Source organism: Chenopodium quinoa, unplaced genomic scaffold (genome assembly GCF_001683475.1).
Source record: "Chenopodium quinoa cultivar QQ74 unplaced genomic scaffold, ASM168347v1, whole genome shotgun sequence".
Classification (NCBI taxonomy): Eukaryota; Viridiplantae; Streptophyta; class Magnoliopsida; order Caryophyllales; family Amaranthaceae; genus Chenopodium; species Chenopodium quinoa.
Window position 1 is genome coordinate 1,786,232 of NW_018744290.1, and position 18,993 is coordinate 1,805,224.

Below are 18,993 nucleotides of genomic sequence, written 5' to 3' on the forward strand. Positions count from 1 at the left end.
TGAATAAGAGTATTTTCTGCTCATTTATTATTATTTTTTTGCTCATTATAAAATCTTAAAATGCCTAAAAAAAATTATCAAATGAGCACAAAATTGATAATTTGGTTCACGTACATCTACATCTATATTCACCTAGATGTATATAAAAGGTGTTATTCATTTACATGAATCACACATTTAAATTTTTGTTAATTTCTTTTTTACAAAAATCTTTGTTAATCAATCTTACAAATAAAAAAAAAAAAAAAACTTTGTTAATCAATTAATTATTTCACTAATTAAACGATGGCATTAGAGACAAATGACATGAATTACCGAAATTACCCCAACCGTACTACATAAAATACCCCATTATACCCTTTAATATGTGCGTCCACCCAATAATTTTGTAAGAATTTTTTTATTTATCCCTTCAATGGCCACTAAGCTTATGCAACCACCAATAATCCCAACTTCACATTCATTTCCACAATTATCCCAAATCAAAATCCCACTTACTTCATCATTCTCACTTCCAAATTCAAAATTCAACTGTACAAAATTTAAGCATTATTTATCTTCTGGGTTTACACTTAGAGTTGATTGTACTACTGAAGAACACAGCTCAGATTTGCTTCTCAATAATGAAGACACTAATTTTCTTACTAAATCAAGTATTTATAGCTCTATTGAAGGTACATTTTCTTGAAGTATTCACCCTTTTTTTTTTTTTTTTTTTTTTTTTTTTATTCTATATAGAATCATTTTTATAAAAAATAAAATATGGGTTTTATAAGTGGGTTTTGATTTGCTAGATAACAAAAGTCAATCTTGGCAAATGGGTATTATTGTTTCTGAGTAATGTATGTATTTTGATGTATAAGAAGGCGTAAAGGGCAGTGATGTAGACGAGATTCGATAATAGGTGCCACATCCCAAGTGTTTTAACTTATTGAGCTTATTATTGACAATATATTGTGCATGTGTGTATAGGTAACAATAGAGGTATTTTTGGGGTTACATCTGACAAGAAGAGAGAAATTGAGGATTTGGTGATGGAACTTGAAGCTAATAATCCAACACCCAATCCAACACACACTTTAGATAAGGTAGAGCAAAGTTTTTGGGTATAATTTTCATATATTTGACTTTTTTTTATGCTCAATTGATCATTATTAATACTTGTATTTTTTTAATTAATCTTTGTTTTTGTTTCTGTAATTGGAAAGGTTAGTGGATGCTGGAAGCTTATCTATAGTACAATTACTATATTGGGTTCAAAAAGAACTAAGCTTGGACTCAGAGATTTTATCAATTTGGGGGATTTTTTACAGATCATTGATATTGCTGAGGTATGGCTACTTTCTTATTTTAGAAACCTTAATCAATTATTACAGACTTATTTTTTCATTCAAATATCAAGTAATTTATCATGTTTTAGGCATGAATTAATTGTTGATGTTGAAAAATTTTAGGAGAAAAAACTTTCAAAGAATGGGGATAACTGATTTTAGCCTTCAGAAAACTGTAAAATATGTCACATAATCTAATTTAAGCAGGGTTTCAGGGATTAGTTAACCTCTTGATCTTACTGTCTTTCCTATTTCTGAGGTTTTTTGGGATGAGATGTGATATGAAAGCAACCTATACCTATTTCGAGGGATTGGAATGCTTGCACTTGATCACAAACAACCCCGCTACACGAATGTCTCATTGACTTGGATTGTTGGTTGTGCTTTGCTTAGCTGGGGTTAGTTTATCTTGCATATCATGGATTGCAGTATTGCACAATAATAGTTGTAATGGTTTAAATTTTGGAAGCAAGAATCGAAAACGACAAGTTTTTGAGTAATCTGTAATTGAAGATTGTGGATAATCTGGGAGTGTTGTCTGAATTTTGGCATAAACTAGTTCAGTGCTAACTAGAGGTCTTATAACTTATAGGATTTCTCCTTTTTTGTTGAATAAATACTGTATTTGCATATGAAACATTCATAAAGCTATTGATTTTGTGTTGATGCCAAAATAATGGAGGGCAAAGCAGTTAACATAATCAAGTTCAGTGCAAGAGGACTGATTCTGCTAAATGGTCAGTTGACAGTTCAGGCCTCTTTCAGTGTTGTCTCACCATCGGTAAGCCTACAAATCTCCTTGAACTCTCAGATAAATTTTCTAATCTGTCTGAAGTGACTATTATAATTTGGTGTGTATGAATATATTGAGCTTCTTTTTGTTATGTACAGAGAGTAAGTATCAAGTATGACAATTCACAGATCACCCCAGAAAAGGTATGTACTTCGTCTACTGCTCTATAGTTGTACAAATTTTAGATAGTGATAAACTAACTGAATTATGATTATTTTTTTTCCCACCTAATATACATAAACTCAAGCTGATGAATTTGTTCAAGAAAAATTATGATCTTTTACTCGGTATATTCAATCCAGAAGGTTGGCTGGAGATCACGTATCCTTTGTTGATTTATCTGCTTAAATGACACTATCCAATATCTGATATTTTGGCACGTATGGTGAATGTTAAAAGAGAACTGTTGATCCTTGATACAGATGATACAGATATTTAGATGACACGATGCGGATAGGAAGAGATAATAAAGGCAACATCTTCATACTAGAAAGAACAACAGATAGTTGATCAGTTCTACTTTGATGTTTTGATCATGGCCTTGAGATCATGTGCTTAAAGAGTTTACAAGGGGTAATCTAAAGTATGGAAGTGAGAATTTTCAAGTGTGCAGGGCTAGCATTCACTTCTTGTACATGTATTATTTTGACTTTTACAAATACAATGCTTTGTAGATATCATTCCATTGTCCACGGATTATGTTAACAAGTCTAAGAATTGATTTGCAAACTTTTTTTTTTGGTGAGAAGAATTGATTTGCAAACATTTCATCAAAGACAAATAAAAAGATACAATCACTTGATTACATATTGTCTCTGTACCATACTAATTGTCATTTAAGTTTATGCATGAGAAATTGAGAATTACAAGTGTATAGTGCAACTGTGCAAAAATATACAAGTACAAAGTATAAATTTGCTTACAAAAGAAAAGATATATACTTTAAGGGTAATACTCCATATTGTATATGTATTTTAGATGAGTAAAAAAATTGTTGAGAAAAAGACTAGTAATATAAAATGAAAATAGGTAATTAAGTGGGTAAATAATATGGAAATGTAACGAAGATGATTAATTAAAAAGATAAATTGTTCCATTTGCTAGAGGACATGCATCATACATTAATGCATGATACACATGTGATTATTCATTTCAATAATGAGAAATTATTCATCAACGTTTCTCTTCCTTATAACCAAATTGATCTCCAAAATCCTGATCTCCAAAAACCTTCCTATCAAGACAACAATCGTGTCTAGAATTATGAGATGATTACGCCTAGAGCTAAAAAAAAAAAATGACCCGATCATACTTAAATCTACCAAACTTACTCGAAAAAAGATTTTTTTTTTTTTTTTTTTTTTTTCACATTCGATCCATGTGGATACACTCAACCACATACACCAATATCTAATCCGACGCAAACCAATTAGAACCGATCTGAAATTGACCATAAACCCGTTTTGACAGCTCTGAATTAAATGTGAGGGAGGATGTCCAAATCATAAATGGGTAGAATCTATTCGAAATGAATCTACACAAAAGATGATTGGGCTGATCCATATAATATAGTGGGCTTTAGCGTAGGGATTACGCATAATTATCCACATTACAAGAAAAAGCTTAAGCATTTATAATTGATCTCTGAAACAAAAAAGAAAATAAAAGTTGAATTAAGCAGCAGCGAAGAGAGAGAAAATGGGGGTGACAAAGGAGGAAGTAGAGTCTGCACTCACGTCTAAGCTCAGCCCTGTTCATCTCGTAGTTTCCCTAACCTTTTATATTATTTTTTCAATTCTTACTATGTTATTCTTAATTATCTTGCATGAATTAATTTTATTTTTGTTGCCATGGAAAATTTCTTCTTGTTTGATTAGTTTTTAATCAAACTTTTATGAAATATTACTGGCAAAAGAGTAAAGTTTCTGGGCATATGTTGATTTTTTTCGTTGACAATTATATTATTATGGGTGCATTAGATTTCCCGAGTTTCATAATGTATGGAAAAAAAAAAAATATATACAATTTGATGAATTTTAGCTATTTGTAGCAGTTTTTATTTTTGGCCTTGTTGGTTTCTTTTGTTTGAGCACTAGATTTCCTGAGTATCATAATATATAAAAAATTATGTGATTTGATGAATGATGGCAATTTGAATTGATGGTAATTGACTAATTGGTATGTCATGAAGTAGTAACAGATTCTTTGTTCCTTTGACTTTGTTTAGACTTATAAATGTTCTATTGCAAATAAATTGTGTTGTTAAGGTATTAATTTACACAAACTTATGCCATTTGGTTTCTGTGATTAAAAATCTTTAAACTAGGCTACTCAAAATTAAGGAAATCGATTTGGTATACCGAGGAAAGTGGGTTGAGATGGTTGGACTGATAATAGTTTTTTTTAAGGGGGTTTCTGTATTACTATCCTAATAGGGATATTTTAGCAGTACTGTCTTTTGGTGGTGTATTAGACAGTAAGGTGTGGAGATGGGTACTCTTACTTTGGTAGAAGTTTGAATTGAGGGTCCAAAAAATGCAATTGCAATAGGTGAAGAATAAATTGCTAGTCTCGAATCATGCCTTCTATTTTTTTTTTTTTTTTTTTTTTGGTGATAAGTATCGAGTTTGATCTGAAATGTGATTTTGGACTTCTTTTGTTCCTTTTTGGTATTGCTTATTGTATTGAAAAATTGTACCCGAAAGATTCAATGAGTTGTGCATCATTTCTTCTTCAAAGGTTGTCTCTTGTCAAAATGTCAAACCTATCCAATCCTGTTGAGCTGTTATCTGGTTCACTTAGGACATCTGTAAGAAATTCTATTGTTTATGGTGATTATCATTTATGCTGAAGATGTATGTTTTGTGGATAATTATGTATTCATGTTGCTGGAATTTTTTGGGATAGTGCTGTATTGTTTTCAATGTAATACAAGCAAGTAACTAGTATCTTCTTGAGCAAGCAGCACATCCATATATATATAACTCAGACTTACAATGGTCGGTTAGCCTTTTTATTACAAAGTTGTCTAACAAAATTAAGATCCTTCAAAATGGTCTTATGTGAACTTTTTCCCGTTTCTGTTCCTTTTGTATCTGGATAAGCATTGATTTTACACTGCTATTGCTGAAAGCCAGAGATGATATCATGTCATGGTTCTCCAATCATATAAGTCAATAAGTCATTACATATTATCAGGGTTATCCAGTCATAATTACCATATTTTATGTCGATAGTTGGTTTTAAAAATTAATGGTTCTCTGTTAGCTGAAAATTTGAACCCTTTTCACCTTCATTTGTGTAATGAGTATTAACTATTCTGTATCAACCATCTAAAATCCTCAATGTAAAGACTGTCATTCTCACACAGTTTTTTAACATAACAATGATCTGTTACTTCTTGCAAATGGTGCCCTAATATGATTACATTTTGATATCTTGGTTTCTAATTATTTCTTTTCCTTTCCTTTTGTGGGGGGGCTTGACTGTTTTGTCTGCCTATCAATGCGGTTCTTTTGATTTGTTAGGGGAATTTAATCAGGATCATACTTCTTCTCTGACTGAAAACTCTTTTTTTTTTTTTCATGCTGCAGGAAGTAGTTGATACCTCTGGAGGGTAAGTCTCAAGATCATATCTTGTTTTTGTAAAACACAATTCTTTTTTCGACATGGCAATTTAGAGAAGGGTTATTGACATGTCTCTTTTTTACTGAATCCTAGGTGTGGTGCAAGCTTTGTAGTTGAAATTGTTTCAGGACAATTTGAGGGCAAGAGAATACTGGAGAGGCATCGGATGGTTAATGCTGCACTCGAGAAAGAGATGCAAGAGATCCATGCTTTGTCGATAAAGAAAGCCTTGACACCCGAGCAGTGGAAACAACAGCAAGATTCTGAAAATCCACAAGCAGCTACCTAAGGAGGCTACACTACTACTCCAAGACGTTTAATGCAGCTGATAAAGTAGGACCAGATTGTAATTAGTGATATATCAAATCACGAAAGTATGTTCTTATTTGTTATGATGATATGCGGCATATGCCTAAGACACTCAACACTTGAAAAAACCCTTGAGGATATGTTGACCATAATTAAACAATGTAATAAAGTACATCAGTAACTGAATATCAACTACATCTAATCAAATGCTAATCTGGTGCTTTTACATGACTGCTTGTGATTGATTGAATCTTGGAAGATTTAGGTTCTATGCTTCCCGTACATGCTTTTGTCTATCCTTCTCCTAGGACATCATTTGGCATGGAGGAAATTAGTGTACTTGCTTCATTACCCTTGGTCTGTCATTGATATCCCTCGGGAATTCATGAATAGTACAGTTTCACTGTAAAATAAGTACATCATAGTCTCTATGTGTTGCAATTGACAGCCTCCTAAATAAGAGTTTGAAGAGTCCCTATTCTCTTAAGCATCTTTAATCTTCATGGTATGTATACTGGTTTAAACGTAACCTCAGTGGGGGGTTCAGGAAAATTTTTCTGAGATAAGCTTGTACGAAAAGCATTAATATAGCTAGAAATTTTCCTTTGGTTTTGGTTAAGTCTTTCTTACAGACAGAAATACTACCTCCATCTGATATTTATCTGTCATTTTATTTCAATTTCTCATAATTCTTAGTTTGTCATGGTTTTACATCCTCTTTCCGTATATCCATTAAAGTCGGGTATGTTTGGTGTTTATAATAATCTATTTCTATTTTAGGAAATGTGATAGGTCTTCTTGTATGTCTCAAAATAGTATACATGAACTATATTACTTGTATTTGTAATTTTGAAGCCTGGAGAAGAGTCAAGAGCTGTTGATGCAGCTCTACATGAATGTGGTTGCGCTATGGTTGATTTTTGGGAAGAACTTTAGCTTCATTCCAATAGTTAGAACAATATGGATGTTCAAGTAGCTTATACTTCTAACTTCAAATTATACATGATAGATATATTTAGCTATGGATTGTTTAAACGCCTATTTGTATGACTTTCACATGTTTCAGGTCTTGTACTTGTAATTCATATCATTTCACTCCTGTAATTTCAGGTCTTGTCTTCTTGTTAGTTGCTGGATATTATACATTTTTTACAATATGGCAAATGCTAGTGAGAATATATCATTACAGTTAACCTTCTCATTTAGGCTGAAAAACTTTATTTTTAGCTCTTATGGCTGTTGGAAAACTAGTTGCGGCAAAAGTGTTTTTTGGGTTAGAACATTTGAAAAAGCAAAGTCCACTCTGTATAAAAAAAAAAAAAGTTGGATTAGTTATCTAGATGCATCCAGTTCGAGCTAATTAAGACTGTGAACTTAGAGGATGGGTATGTGTAACTGTGTAAGGAATATTTATTTTCAAAGTGCCTCTAGTAGAACCTGATTTCGTAACCTCAAAGTAATTATCATAATGTAATTACGCTGTGACTTTAAGACCTGTTAATTGAATTGATGGAGCGGGTATTTCGAACACTGCCAAATTGCCAATACTTGATAGTGATTTTAGAAATTTGACCAGCCGAACTTTAATCACTCATTCTTCAAAGTTCAAACTTTTCATACATCAAAAACTGGCATATCACAATTTTTCTTTCATTTTTGAAAGCATGAAGTAGTAACATGCATATTCCTGTAGTTAAAATATGAAAAGAAGTCCATATTCTTAAATGGGTGGCTTCTTTATCCTCAATAGTGGTAGACTTTTTGCAAATTGTTGGTAAAAACAAGCAAACTTGTTACTTGTTGATTTACGTACACCGTCCAAACTTGATACCCTTTTTGTTAGGGAAATGTAAGTGAATGAGTAGAGAATTGTCCTGCAATTATAAGGGAATTTCCATGAAAATATCATCCACTAACCTAACAAATTGATGGGCTAATCATCTCATCATCCTTTTTAACACCAGAGACAAGACCCTTATTAAGTTTTTGACAAATTACATAGCCGAAAAGTGTTTACAAATTTAACTTTTTTAATGATAATAATAATTATAATAATAGTAAAGAAGTATATGAAATAAGGTGATTAAGCCTTATTGTAAATATAGAATTTCATCACAGTACACAAAATTATAATTGTATTAACTAGAAATTTATTATATTACGAACAAAATTATTATTGATACATCATTGATCAATTTATAAAAAAATTTAGTGTAAGAGATTTGAAAAGATTTATTCTTTCAGTCAAATATTGTGTTTAGTTTTTACTTAAAATAACCTATAAATAGAAAAAAAAATGTATTTATTTTTTTATCCATTTTTTAAAACCATTATCACGTATCCTATATATAAAGTGAAAGGCCATTTTGGGTAATAAATTTTACTATCCCCAAATTATCCCTTTCAAGTTACAAAATTACCTCTCTTATTCACAATTGTCCTATCATAACTATCCTATAATAATTGCTCCATTTCTTCGTACATAAATTTATATCTTCAATTGTTCTCACTTCCCATTTAAAAAAATAAAAAATAAAATAACTCCTCTTGATTTTTTTTATTTTTTTTTTGAAAAAACTCCTCGTAATTTTGCTCATTTATGATTTTTTCGTTCTTCTTTCATTTTCATGGTTTTAGTAAATACTACTTCTTTGCCCGAGCAACGCTCGATATTCACAGGAAAAAAAAATTATATTTATATATTATTATAACTTTGTATTTAATTATAGATTGTGTGTACATTTAATATTTTATTTATTTAAAGTTGTTATTGTTCTATTATTTAGGCAGTATATTCTCTCTTTTTTTTAAGGAAAAAATTAGAAAAAAAAAAAATTTGGCGGGAAATTTTTTTAATGTAAACGCGACATGTGTACTTCTAGGATAATGTTGGTGATTACTTTAGTATATAGTATATTGATTTCGTCTAGATACCCAGTTTCACAAATCTTAATACACATTGCTGGTGATTCTAGGTAGATGGCGGGCGTTTGTTGTTTATTTATTTATTTATTTATTCTAATTTCTTATATTGTACACGCATAGTGTGTATTTCTTAGCTTGTGTTTTTAAAATTTAAAGAACATATATATAGATAACATATCGTATTTATGCATGTATTTAAATCTAAAAATTGCTTATCATAATTGAAGGTACTAAAATCATGAACCAAGAGAATCAATGAGACAAATGTAACTTGCATATGTATGCCAACTTGCTTCAAACTTTTTTTTCCTTACTCATGTCTATCCATACACTATGTTATGATATTTTCTCATTTCATTACAAACCTAAATCTTTATCTTTTTTGTAAAAAAAAAAACAACAAAAAAACAAAAATCTTTATCTTTTATTGTCAAGCCCACATGATTGACCAATTAACTTTCTTTTTTTTTTTTTTCCATTTTTGGTCCCACAAATCCAAATTTAATAAAATGTCTAAATTAACCTCATACACACACATATTAACCATTCCATCTTTCACTTACCAGTTACCACACAATCTGGTAAATCATGCTCACCTAATTTCATTTTCCTTTTTCTAACACTTGAAAAAACCCTAATTTCACCCATCTTCCCCCAAATTAATTTTCATCCTAACAATCAATCTCAAATAATAAAAAATAAATAAAAGTAAAATTTACCCAAAAAACCCAATTCAATTTTCACAAATACCCAACTTAAAAGATTAAACTTTTTTCTGGGCTGTAAATTTCAGAAGCTGGATAATTCAGAAATGGTGGAAATTTCAGGGGATAGGCGGGAAAATGAGTTGGGTAAGTCAGAGAAAGTAGAGGAGAGAGAAAATGCTAAAAATAAGGAGGAAGATGATAAAAATGGTGCTGCAGAACTTGCAGTTGCAGTAGCTGAGAGAAATTCAGCAGCTAATAGATGGCCGCAGCAAGAAACCATGGCTTTGCTTAGGATAAGGTCTGAAATGGATTTTGCATTTCGAGATTCTGGGTCTAAATCTCCACTTTGGGATGAAATTTCTAGGTATGAATTTCAGTTCAATTAAGCTAAGTTCATTTTTTTGCGTCATTCTATAGATTTTTGGTTGTGGAAATTTCTGGGTATCTGTTTAATTGGTTTATACGGTTGTCGCGATGGACAATGATGTAGACGGGATTTGATCCCGGGTTTTGGTAGCTATTGCAACAGTGTTGGTGTGACTTTTTTTTTTTGTTAGTTACAGTTTTCGGATTGTATTGATGCTTGTGCATGATTTTTATGTGTAAGATGAGACAAGTTTATGCAAATATGAAGTAGCTAATAATAAAATTATATACTGTAGTAAGTTGATGATAGGGATAAATTGAGTGAGTGAGTTCATGTGAAGTTTAAGTTGTAAATTATGCTGATTATTTATTTGGGATTATGGATGCATTTTGTATTATTGAGGACTTATGTTTGTGTAATTTTGGTGATTATATTTGGGTAGTTGGAAACAGTGATGAGTTAAATTTTGCAGCATAAAGTTAAATTGAAATTTCTGCCTGACAAATTGTGTGAATTTGCTTATTGCTGACCGTTTTTTTGATAGAGAGATGAATGACTTATAAGATACATTGAGGAGTGTAATGGACTAATAGTGTATACAATAAGATGTATTTTTGTTTCGGCTTCAAATTTCTATTAGAATGATGGCGTTTACTTGATTGTTGGGCGACCTTTAGTCGGTCATGCATGAGTTTGTGTTCCTTGTTCATGGAGTTGCTTGTTTTGTTTTGTGTAATGTAAGAAATTAGTAGTTAGCATTTGTGATTATGTATCTATGCTGTACACACAGTACATCTGTTTCGTTGTTCAAATTGGGTGCTTTGGCAGAAAGTGGAGTTTTGATGTTGTTTGTTTTCAGGAGAATGGCTGAACTTGGATATCATAGAAGTGCCAAAAAATGTAAAGAGAAATTTGAGAATATATACAAGTACCATAGGAGACTGAAAAATTGCTCATATGATCGTACAAATCGAAAGGCATATCGGTTTTTTGATCAGTTAGAAGCTCTTGGTCACCAGCAGAGTTCTTTCCAAACTTCAGCTTCTGAGCCAGCGGATACCTCTATGAACGACACTGCATATGTTGTGTCTCCAATCTCAAGTCACCCCCAATGTGTACCCCAAATGATAATGCCTGCATCAGTAAACTTGGATTCTTTCACCATTTCAACATCCACTACCTCTAATTCAGGAAGTGAATCTGAAGGGGCTAGGACAAAAAAGCGAAAGTGGGCTGATTTCTTTGATATACTAATGAAATCTGTACTTGAGAAACAAGAGGCTCTGCAAAATAAGTTTCTGGAAGCACTAGATAAACATGAGCATGAGAGACAAGCGAGAGAAGAGGCATGGAAGATGCAACAAATGGATAGGATTAAAAAGGAGCAGGAGCTTTTGATGCAAGAGAGGTCAATATCAGCAGCAAAGGATGCAGCCATTGCATTCTTGCAGAAGGTATTAGAGCAAGGGAAGATTTCTGGAACCTCTGAGCCAGTGCTAGAAAAACCGAGCCAAGAATTGAGCATTGTGTGTAGGAAAGAGAAAGATAATGGTGAAAATTCCTCTTCACGGTGGCCAAAGGAAGAAGTTGAAGCTTTGATAAAGATTAAAACTAACATGGAGTTGGAGTACCAAAGAGTTGGTCCAAAGGGGCCTATGTGGGAGGAAATTTCGACGGCAATGAAAAACTTCGGCTATGATCGAAATGCTAAAAGGTGCAAGGAGAAATGGGAGAACATAAACAAGTACTACAGAAGAGTGAAAGACGGCAACAAACAGAGGCATGCTGATTCTAAAACATGTCCTTACTTCCCCTCCTCGACCAACTGCACAACATAAAATCCAAGAGGTTGGATAACAATTCAGAAAATTCTGGTAGTAACTTGAGACCAGAAGAGCTCTTGCTACACATGATGAATCATCATTCAAGGCAACAGCAGCAGGAACAGGTTGCTTTACAGCAAGAACAAGGTGGACTAACTAAGCAAGATAGTAAGCTGAATCATGTTGAAGAGACTGGTAATGATGCTGAAAGAGCTTATCAGGTTGTTACTCACAACCCTTTGTCGGTGAACGTTTGAATGAGGACATAATGCGAGCAAGGTTAACTTTGTCAATATGACTTCGAGAAGTGAAGATGCATCCGGTTGTGTATATCACCAAGTGCTGTTGAGGTTTTATAAGGAAATGTGATGCTTCAAAGTCGAGCCTTTGTTGATGACCGTCGTTTGGCGAGTATATATTTGCTATAGAGAATAGAGTCATGGAAACTAGTGTATGTCTTGTGAAGAAAACTATACCTTCTCCTGTTCTAGTTTTTGGCAGTCTTAGACCCTGTGCTTGCACAAGGTTGGTAATGTTTGTTTGGGGTAATAAAAAGTGTGAAAATGAGGCCTAGTAGGAACTTTAAGCAATTTTGTCAAACGCTTTTTTAATTCACTGTACTCAAATAATGATACTAATGTTTTTTGTTTGAAATAGGTGAAAACTCCTAATCCATTGATTTATTTTTTTTCTTTTTGTTTTTTCGAATGATCTTAATTACATGTTACAGAGTAAAAGTTATTTTCCAAGCCTACAAGGCATGGGATTACAGTCATTAAGTTTATGTTAAGAGATACTTCTATTTGACAAAAGTTAACTCCCCAAGATAACTGGACTCCAATTGAACACAAAAAAATTGTGTTATTGTCGACCCTTTTCACATGTTTATATAAGATTATAAGTGAGTTAGCTTGACTGTTTGATAATTAGGTTGAAATAGAGTTGTGATTTTCAGCCTAAAACAAATACCTACAACTTCACATTTTACGCAACGTAAAGATATGAGTTAGCAATCTTCACTTAGCCAAACATAAATTAATATCGATATGACGTTGCAACAGACTGGATATAAGAAATTAATTTATTGTATAAGTTTTATTGAATATAATATGTACGAGTTATGTGAATTGATATATATAACCTATTAAATATACAAGTGTGGTTATTAAAAATAGCTCTAACACAATTAATTAAACAAGTCAAATTATTGTTAAGGTTTTCAACGTGTTTATTGATTTGAGGCCTTGAAGGTCATAAAATGTAAACTTTGCTACAGTTGCTTGAGTTGTCGTGGCTTTGTACGAAGGGTCAGGTCAATTAGGACATTCATCATTTCGTAAAATAATCGGCATTCCATTAAAAAAAAAGTCATTTTTTAATTCTCCTTTGGTGAAGTCTGAAGTGGGTTCATAATCCCTGGGCTTGCGTTTAATTGTGGTTCCCTTACAAAACCCTTCTCTGATTCTCTCTCTATCTTTTACTCCATTTATTTATAAAATCAAATAAAAAGGAAAAACACAATGAATCCCCAAAATAATTACCTAGAAACTGAAGAACAAGGTGATATTTTTCTCGATGAATCTGATATCATCCAAGAAGTCCCTTTTGACGATGAAGGTGTTTCACCCTTTTACTATATATTTCATTCAAATATGTATTTTTTTTTTTAATTTTATTGTTTGTGGATTGAATTAATTTGTTTTGTCTGTTTTAAAATCAGAGCTTCCTGAAGCAGATGAAGAACAAGGTTCTGATGGTGATGAACATGTTGGTAGGAAGAGTTTGCTTTCAAGAAAAAATAGGGAAAAAAATAACGCTTTTTCTATTCTATTTTATTTTATTTTATAAAAAATGTGTCTTTTCTTATTTCGAATAGTGTTGTATTGATGGGGTGATTGCAGAGGAAGCTGATGATTCTATGCATATATTTACCGGGCATACTGGTGAGTAATATTTAGTGCTTTCTATTTTTGATTTTAAATTTTCTGATTTTTTGCAAATTTAGTACAATTGTTAAAATTTAAGGCAATATATAGTAAAGCTATGATCTTTGTATTTTAGTGATAATCAAAATTTCAACAAAAAAAATTGTTTTAGTAGGATGAGGGTTCTTGTTGCTTGGACTTTGGAGTTGTTTTGTATGTTAAATTTCTGAATATTGATTTGCACTTAATGTTCCTTTAATTTTCTATTCAATGTCAAAATTCAGAATATTTCATCTTAAAAAATTAGATACCAATCTGTGAGGCTCTAATGTCAATTTTGCAGCAAGTTTTTGTACATTGCTGAAATTACAACTTTAATTTTCTAACGTTTATAAATTTTCTAACTTTAATTTGGTAAGCATTGTAATTTTTTTATTTTTTTTTTGGGTGAGCAATTGTTGGTGGTGTAGAAGAAAAATGAGAAAGATTGAGTCCAAATGAGAGTATGCCTTTCCTCTCGTCGTAAGACACGAGTCCCCCAACTGTAATATGCCATAATAAAATTAGGTACATTGATGCAAAGGATTCCATTTTGTTATTGTGGCTGTGTTGCATTCTAAGAATGACCTATTATTAGGATTGGAAGGGGGAAATTAGTCAAGGAATTTGCAAGATTGTGGCGCCATAATGGCTGTTCATGAAAGTTAGCATAGATTGATTGGTCTACATATATGCTAGACAAACTATTGCTTGCAATTGACTTAACACTTCCTTCTCTATTGGATAGATGAAGTATACACGGTTGCCTGCAGCCCTACAGATCCAATATTGGTTGCAACAGGGGGTGGTGATGACAAGGGTTTTATGTGGAGAATTGGTCAAGGAGATTGGGCTTTTGAACTCCAAGGTAAACTCGTCTGTTTTAATTGATCTGCATGTTATTTGCTCTTTTACCGATACAGAGCTTGTAGTTTATCCATGGTTGTTTTTTTGCTAAAAATTTTGTGCTTTTGCCAGGTCATAAAGAGACAGTATCCAGTGTCTCTTTCAGTGCTGATGGGCAGTTGCTTGCATCTGGAAGCTTTGATGGAATTGTTCACGTCTGGGATGTTTCTTCAGAGAAACTGAAGTGCACACTTGATGGACCAGGAGGTGGAATTGAGGTATTATAATTTAAGATGTATGTGATGGCATATATTTGGCCTATATAATTTATTTATAATGAAATGTGTGATTTTTCAGTGGGTTAAGTGGCATCCTAGGGGACATCTTGTCTTAGCTGGGTCAGAGGATTTCTCTGTTTGGATGTGGAATGCCGACAAGGGTGCCTACCTTAGCATGTTTAGTGGTCATGGGAGTGTAGTGACTTGTGGTGACTTCACCCCTGATGGTAATCTAACTCATACATTTGAGGCTTTTTTTTATTTTTATTTATTGAACTGGCTCTTCTAAGACGAAATGTTATCTGAAATTCTGTTAATCTGTGCTCTAAAGGAAAAACAATATGCACGGGATCGGATGATGCCTCATTGAGGATATGGAATCCAAAAAGTGGCGAGAACATTCATGAAATTAAAGGTATGCTATGACTTCTTTATCTTCTAACATATCAACGCATTATAGATGATGTGCTTCAATATTGAAATATCAAAAATATTCATACCATTTAAGAATTAAGAGTATCCAGTTTCTTTCTTGAATATCTGCATCATGTTGCTAGTTGCACCTGAAAGTTTAATTTGAGAAATTGGGTTGATCTGTGTCACTAAGCTGGTAATGCAATTGTTATTCACTTATTTGTCATCGGATCTGACTTCCATACACAATTGAGAGAATACTAGGATGGAAAAACTGCTGAGTTAGTCCCCCCATATCAGTACAAAGATTTTAGAAATTATCAGGTGCAAATTGTGTCTTGATGAATTAATGAAAAGTATCTTGTAATTTTGTGTGTATAATGCAGCCTAATCAAACCAAGGAAAGAATAAGAAAGTTTGTAGTCAATGAAATCACTGTCTTTATTGAGGTGCTCGAGCAGTGTAGTAGTCTAATCTAAGAAGGGAAGAAGTACTTGAGCAGCTTTCTAGCTAGTCAAGGAATTGAGATACAGACCAGTAATAGTCATCTCACTCTTATTCCTTCTTAAGCTTCGCTTAAAGTGAATAAGGACATAAGGTAAAGGGAACAAATAAGAGGGGAAAATGAAGCAGAAACAGTAATCATAGCTAATAGTAACATGTAAACTAGCTGTATTGTAGTGATGTTATTAAACATAAATCATGCCTATTTGAAAAGCAGTTTTAGTTCTTGTGAATTTATTACAAAGAAAATATATTAGAAAGACGCCTGTTTTCTCCTTACTTTGATATACAAGTATAAGTTTTAACTGATACTTTTGTAATTTTGTGTATCTTTCACAATGTGGAACTCCAGATGCTTATGCTGATATTTTGAGCATGATCTGATCGGGCTTTGTCTTTTATGCTACTCATCCTTTGAAACTTTGGGGAAGTTTACTGATGGATTTAGCTTTCTTGATCTAGGTCACCCTTATCATACTGATGGAATAACTTGCATGGCAATAAGCCCTGACTCGGCTATAGTTTTGACTGGGTCGAAGGATCATAACGTTCACATGGTCAATATTTCGTCAGGAAAGGTTAGACATGCTTTTACTTTTTTATAATTAAATCTTACCCTTCCTCCTGTTCTTTAAGTTCGTATTGCCCACAAGAATTCAATCCCTTTCCATTAACAATGTTAACATTATATAGTGTGTCATTTCTTACGGAATTGAAAAGTTTGGTCTCTAGGTGGTTGCTTCTTTTCTGATGCCATCTGTGATATGCACCATCGAAGTCTAATTACCTTTCTTTGATAGTGATGCATGTGTCTGTTGTGCTCTCGTGGCCCAATAGGCAATGACAGTTTGGTAGTGCATTACTGCATACGGCATGTTATGATTCATAATTTTGATGGTAAAGGCCTTGATCTGTGTCTGTGGCCTGTGGGTCTTGCAGTCTTACTGCTTTTATTACACAATAAGAATTTGAATCTTATCAATAATTCTGAATGTCTTTTTACTTTAAGCTACCAAATGGGGGAACTTTAGGTTGGTTTTCAGTTAAGTCACATCACTTCATCACAGTGGTTAAATTTCAGATAAAACTCAAATTGTAAGTTGGTAGCCAATATACTAGATACATGAGTTCTCTGGAGCATGCATTTCAAGAAATGCTGCAACTCAGGGTAATCTTGATGCAACTTTAAAAAACCGAAACTTTTTTTTTTCCTCTCCCTTTCCATGATTTCCATTAATTTTTTATTACCATTTTTAAATTTACAATCATTTTTTGGTGAACCTACTGCTACCTGGAATCTGTATACTTTTATTGTTGCATGAAGCTGTATCTACTCATCAATATATTTTTTGTGTGTTCTGGGGAACATGCTGCGTTTGAAGATCGTATTTGGTGTCTAAATTCTCTAATTGAAATATTACATTGTTTATGCACTTTTTGGTGGTCAGGAACTTATAAGATCCTACTTGTGCAGGTGATTAGCTCTCTTAGGGCTCACACAGATTCAGTAGAATGTGTTGGGTTTTCACCAAGGTTTGTCTGTCTTCTTTTTTGTTTCTTTTGTATCTTTTGTTTGTGGCTGATGAGTATCTTACAAGCATTGTTTTAGCAAATGTCGACCTTTATATGTGTCAAGATTATAACTTGCTCTGTGGTATGATCTATATGCGGCAGTTAGTCTGGCAGTGAAGTGGTGTTAAGTGTTAACTATTGATTGTTATTCTCTTTTTAGTTATTTGTTCACCCCTTGTTCCCAAGTAGGCAAAAACTATGGAAAATGAAAATCTATTCTTCAGTTTGATGAAGTTTCCACTTTAGTAATCTGTCGAATTTCATCCCAAGTTATGTTTTGATCTTTCTAAATAATATATAACTTTCTAAATACTGTACTAACAGTACATGAGCATCATAAATAGGTATAGAGAAACTTAGTAGTTAGGGATTGAAAATGGCAAGAGCAAGTTGGAGGATGAGTAATTTTTATGATTGTTTGCTGGAGTCGTATGTGAATACTCTCCAGATTTCCTACTTTGCATGGAAATAGTCGAATATTCCATAACCAATTGGTATTCTGCTTTTCCATATGAAACATAGGCTGGAACGTGATGATATTAGGCAAAATATAGTTTTGGGCATGACTCAAATTCACAAAACCCTTGTGCTTTCTCTTCCCTTTTTTTTTTAACATCAAATTACTGTTTAACCTTACTAATCTACTACTACAGCGGTCCATGGGCAGCAACTGGAGGCTTGGATCATAAACTAATCGTGTGGGATCTCCAACATTCAGAACCTCGCAGTACATATCACCACGAGGTTTGCTTAAATTTGGCTTGTTCATTCATGTTGGCTGTTTTGATAACCGAGCCTCAGAACTGTGGACTTTTTTTGTTTTACCATATCACTGTCTTGTAGATTTGCAACTATTTTACCTTTTACTTTTAAGCAGGATGGAGTAACATGCCTGACGTGGATTGGGACATCAAGGTTTATAGCTACGGGATCTGTTGACGGTAAAGTACGAGTTTGGGATAGTCTCTCCGGGGAGGATACCGCTGTCAAAACCTTCAGTGGACACAATGAACCCGTTCAATCTTTGAGTGTTTCTGCTGACAGAAATTTCCTTGTCTCTGTCTCTCTTGATGGGACTGCTCGTGTTTTTGAGATTGATGAACTCAAGTGAACTGAATTTTGAGGTATGTATTAGGCGAAGCCTTTAGCTAGAGAAACTTTATGAATTGGAGATGGGGAGCTTGAAGAACTGATTGCGAGTTGCGACTTCATAGGAAGGAATGAAAGGAAATCAATGTTCCATTTGACCTTTTCTTTCCTTTTTTTCCCCCTCTTGTGGGGAGTGTAGATCTCATAAATTTGATCAGCATAGTTGGTTATTTACTTTGCTCATATTCTCTTTATACTTCATTCTGAATCTATAATCTATAAATTTGACCTTTTCTTTCCTTTTTTTCCGGAGATTTTATCTTCTTTGATATTTGGCGATTCATTAATATTGCAATATTGTACATTTGAATGCAGACATAGTCCCACTTCTTTCTAATGCAAAGTACTCAAGAGGACGTTATTTTGATTTATTAAAGGCAACGT

General features: G+C 33.0%; 4 protein-coding genes across 6 annotated transcripts; all 4 read left to right on the forward strand.

The window, feature by feature from the left end:
• The first annotated feature begins 81 nt into the window (after positions 1 to 81).
• On the forward strand, positions 82 to 2,938 carry LOC110695199 (probable plastid-lipid-associated protein 7, chloroplastic). Of its 2 annotated transcripts, XM_021872419.1 has the most exons (7): positions 85 to 674; positions 973 to 1,088; positions 1,209 to 1,331; positions 2,014 to 2,112; positions 2,223 to 2,267; positions 2,372 to 2,445; positions 2,556 to 2,938. In XM_021872419.1, exons 1-7 carry the CDS (start codon positions 416 to 418, stop codon positions 2,632 to 2,634), a joined length of 795 nt encoding a protein of 264 aa, XP_021728111.1. In that variant the 5' UTR covers positions 85 to 415; the 3' UTR covers positions 2,635 to 2,938. The 2 variants fall into 2 exon arrangements, with proteins under 2 accessions (XP_021728112.1, XP_021728111.1); XM_021872420.1 differs by lacking the exon at positions 2,372 to 2,445 and having other exon boundaries at positions 82 to 674; positions 2,547 to 2,938.
• An 802-nt stretch (positions 2,939 to 3,740) lies between these two features.
• On the forward strand, positions 3,741 to 6,288 carry LOC110695200 (protein BOLA2-like). The gene is made up of 3 exons (XM_021872422.1): positions 3,741 to 3,885; positions 5,718 to 5,740; positions 5,845 to 6,288. Exons 1-3 carry the CDS (start codon positions 3,823 to 3,825, stop codon positions 6,038 to 6,040), a joined length of 282 nt encoding a protein of 93 aa, XP_021728114.1. The 5' UTR covers positions 3,741 to 3,822; the 3' UTR covers positions 6,041 to 6,288.
• A 3,409-nt stretch (positions 6,289 to 9,697) lies between these two features.
• Positions 9,698 to 12,565, forward strand: LOC110695330 (trihelix transcription factor GTL1-like; the record flags this gene model as incomplete). The annotated part of the gene is given in 3 exon segments (XM_021872584.1): positions 9,698 to 10,056; positions 10,919 to 11,868; positions 11,871 to 12,565. Coding segments are annotated over 3 exon segments (1,578 nt in total), but the record flags the coding sequence as incomplete, so codon positions are not given.
• A 683-nt stretch (positions 12,566 to 13,248) lies between these two features.
• LOC110695201 (angio-associated migratory cell protein-like) lies at positions 13,249 to 18,854 on the forward strand. 2 transcript variants are annotated; one of them, XM_021872424.1, is made up of 11 exons: positions 13,249 to 13,499; positions 13,603 to 13,653; positions 13,759 to 13,825; positions 14,595 to 14,714; positions 14,825 to 14,970; positions 15,050 to 15,197; positions 15,302 to 15,385; positions 16,351 to 16,466; positions 17,363 to 17,421; positions 18,114 to 18,204; positions 18,338 to 18,854. In XM_021872424.1, the coding sequence occupies exons 1-11, from the start codon at positions 13,458 to 13,460 to the stop codon at positions 18,569 to 18,571; spliced, it is 1,158 nt and encodes a 385-aa protein (XP_021728116.1). In that variant the 5' UTR covers positions 13,249 to 13,457; the 3' UTR covers positions 18,572 to 18,854. The 2 variants fall into 2 exon arrangements, with proteins under 2 accessions (XP_021728116.1, XP_021728115.1); XM_021872423.1 differs by having other exon boundaries at positions 13,250 to 13,499; positions 13,784 to 13,825.
• The last annotated feature ends 139 nt before the right edge of the window (positions 18,855 to 18,993 follow it).

What these genes read in the sequence shown, in the direction of transcription:
- LOC110695199 (XM_021872419.1), top strand. Translation starts at nt 416, where the DNA reads ATGGCCACTAAGCTTATGCAACCACCAATAATCCCAACTTCACATTCA. An exon ending in CAACACACACTTTAGATAAG is followed by an intron (nt 1,089 to 1,208) that starts GTAGAGCAAAGT and finishes GTAATTGGAAAG; the next exon opens with GTTAGTGGATGCTGGAAGCT. An exon ending in GAAGGTTGGCTGGAGATCAC is followed by an intron (nt 2,446 to 2,555) that starts GTATCCTTTGTT and finishes CAGATGATACAG; the next exon opens with ATATTTAGATGACACGATGC.
- LOC110695201 (XM_021872423.1), top strand. Translation starts at nt 13,403, where the DNA reads ATGAATCCCCAAAATAATTACCTAGAAACTGAAGAACAAGGTGATATT. An exon ending in AGTCCCTTTTGACGATGAAG is followed by an intron (nt 13,500 to 13,602) that starts GTGTTTCACCCT and finishes TTTTAAAATCAG; the next exon opens with AGCTTCCTGAAGCAGATGAA. An exon ending in GCAGTACATATCACCACGAG is followed by an intron (nt 18,205 to 18,337) that starts GTTTGCTTAAAT and finishes ACTTTTAAGCAG; the next exon opens with GATGGAGTAACATGCCTGAC.
- LOC110695200 (XM_021872422.1), top strand. Translation starts at nt 3,823, where the DNA reads ATGGGGGTGACAAAGGAGGAAGTAGAGTCTGCACTCACGTCTAAGCTC. An exon ending in AGCTCAGCCCTGTTCATCTC is followed by an intron (nt 3,886 to 5,717) that starts GTAGTTTCCCTA and finishes TTCATGCTGCAG; the next exon opens with GAAGTAGTTGATACCTCTGG. An exon ending in GTAGTTGATACCTCTGGAGG is followed by an intron (nt 5,741 to 5,844) that starts GTAAGTCTCAAG and finishes ACTGAATCCTAG; the next exon opens with GTGTGGTGCAAGCTTTGTAG.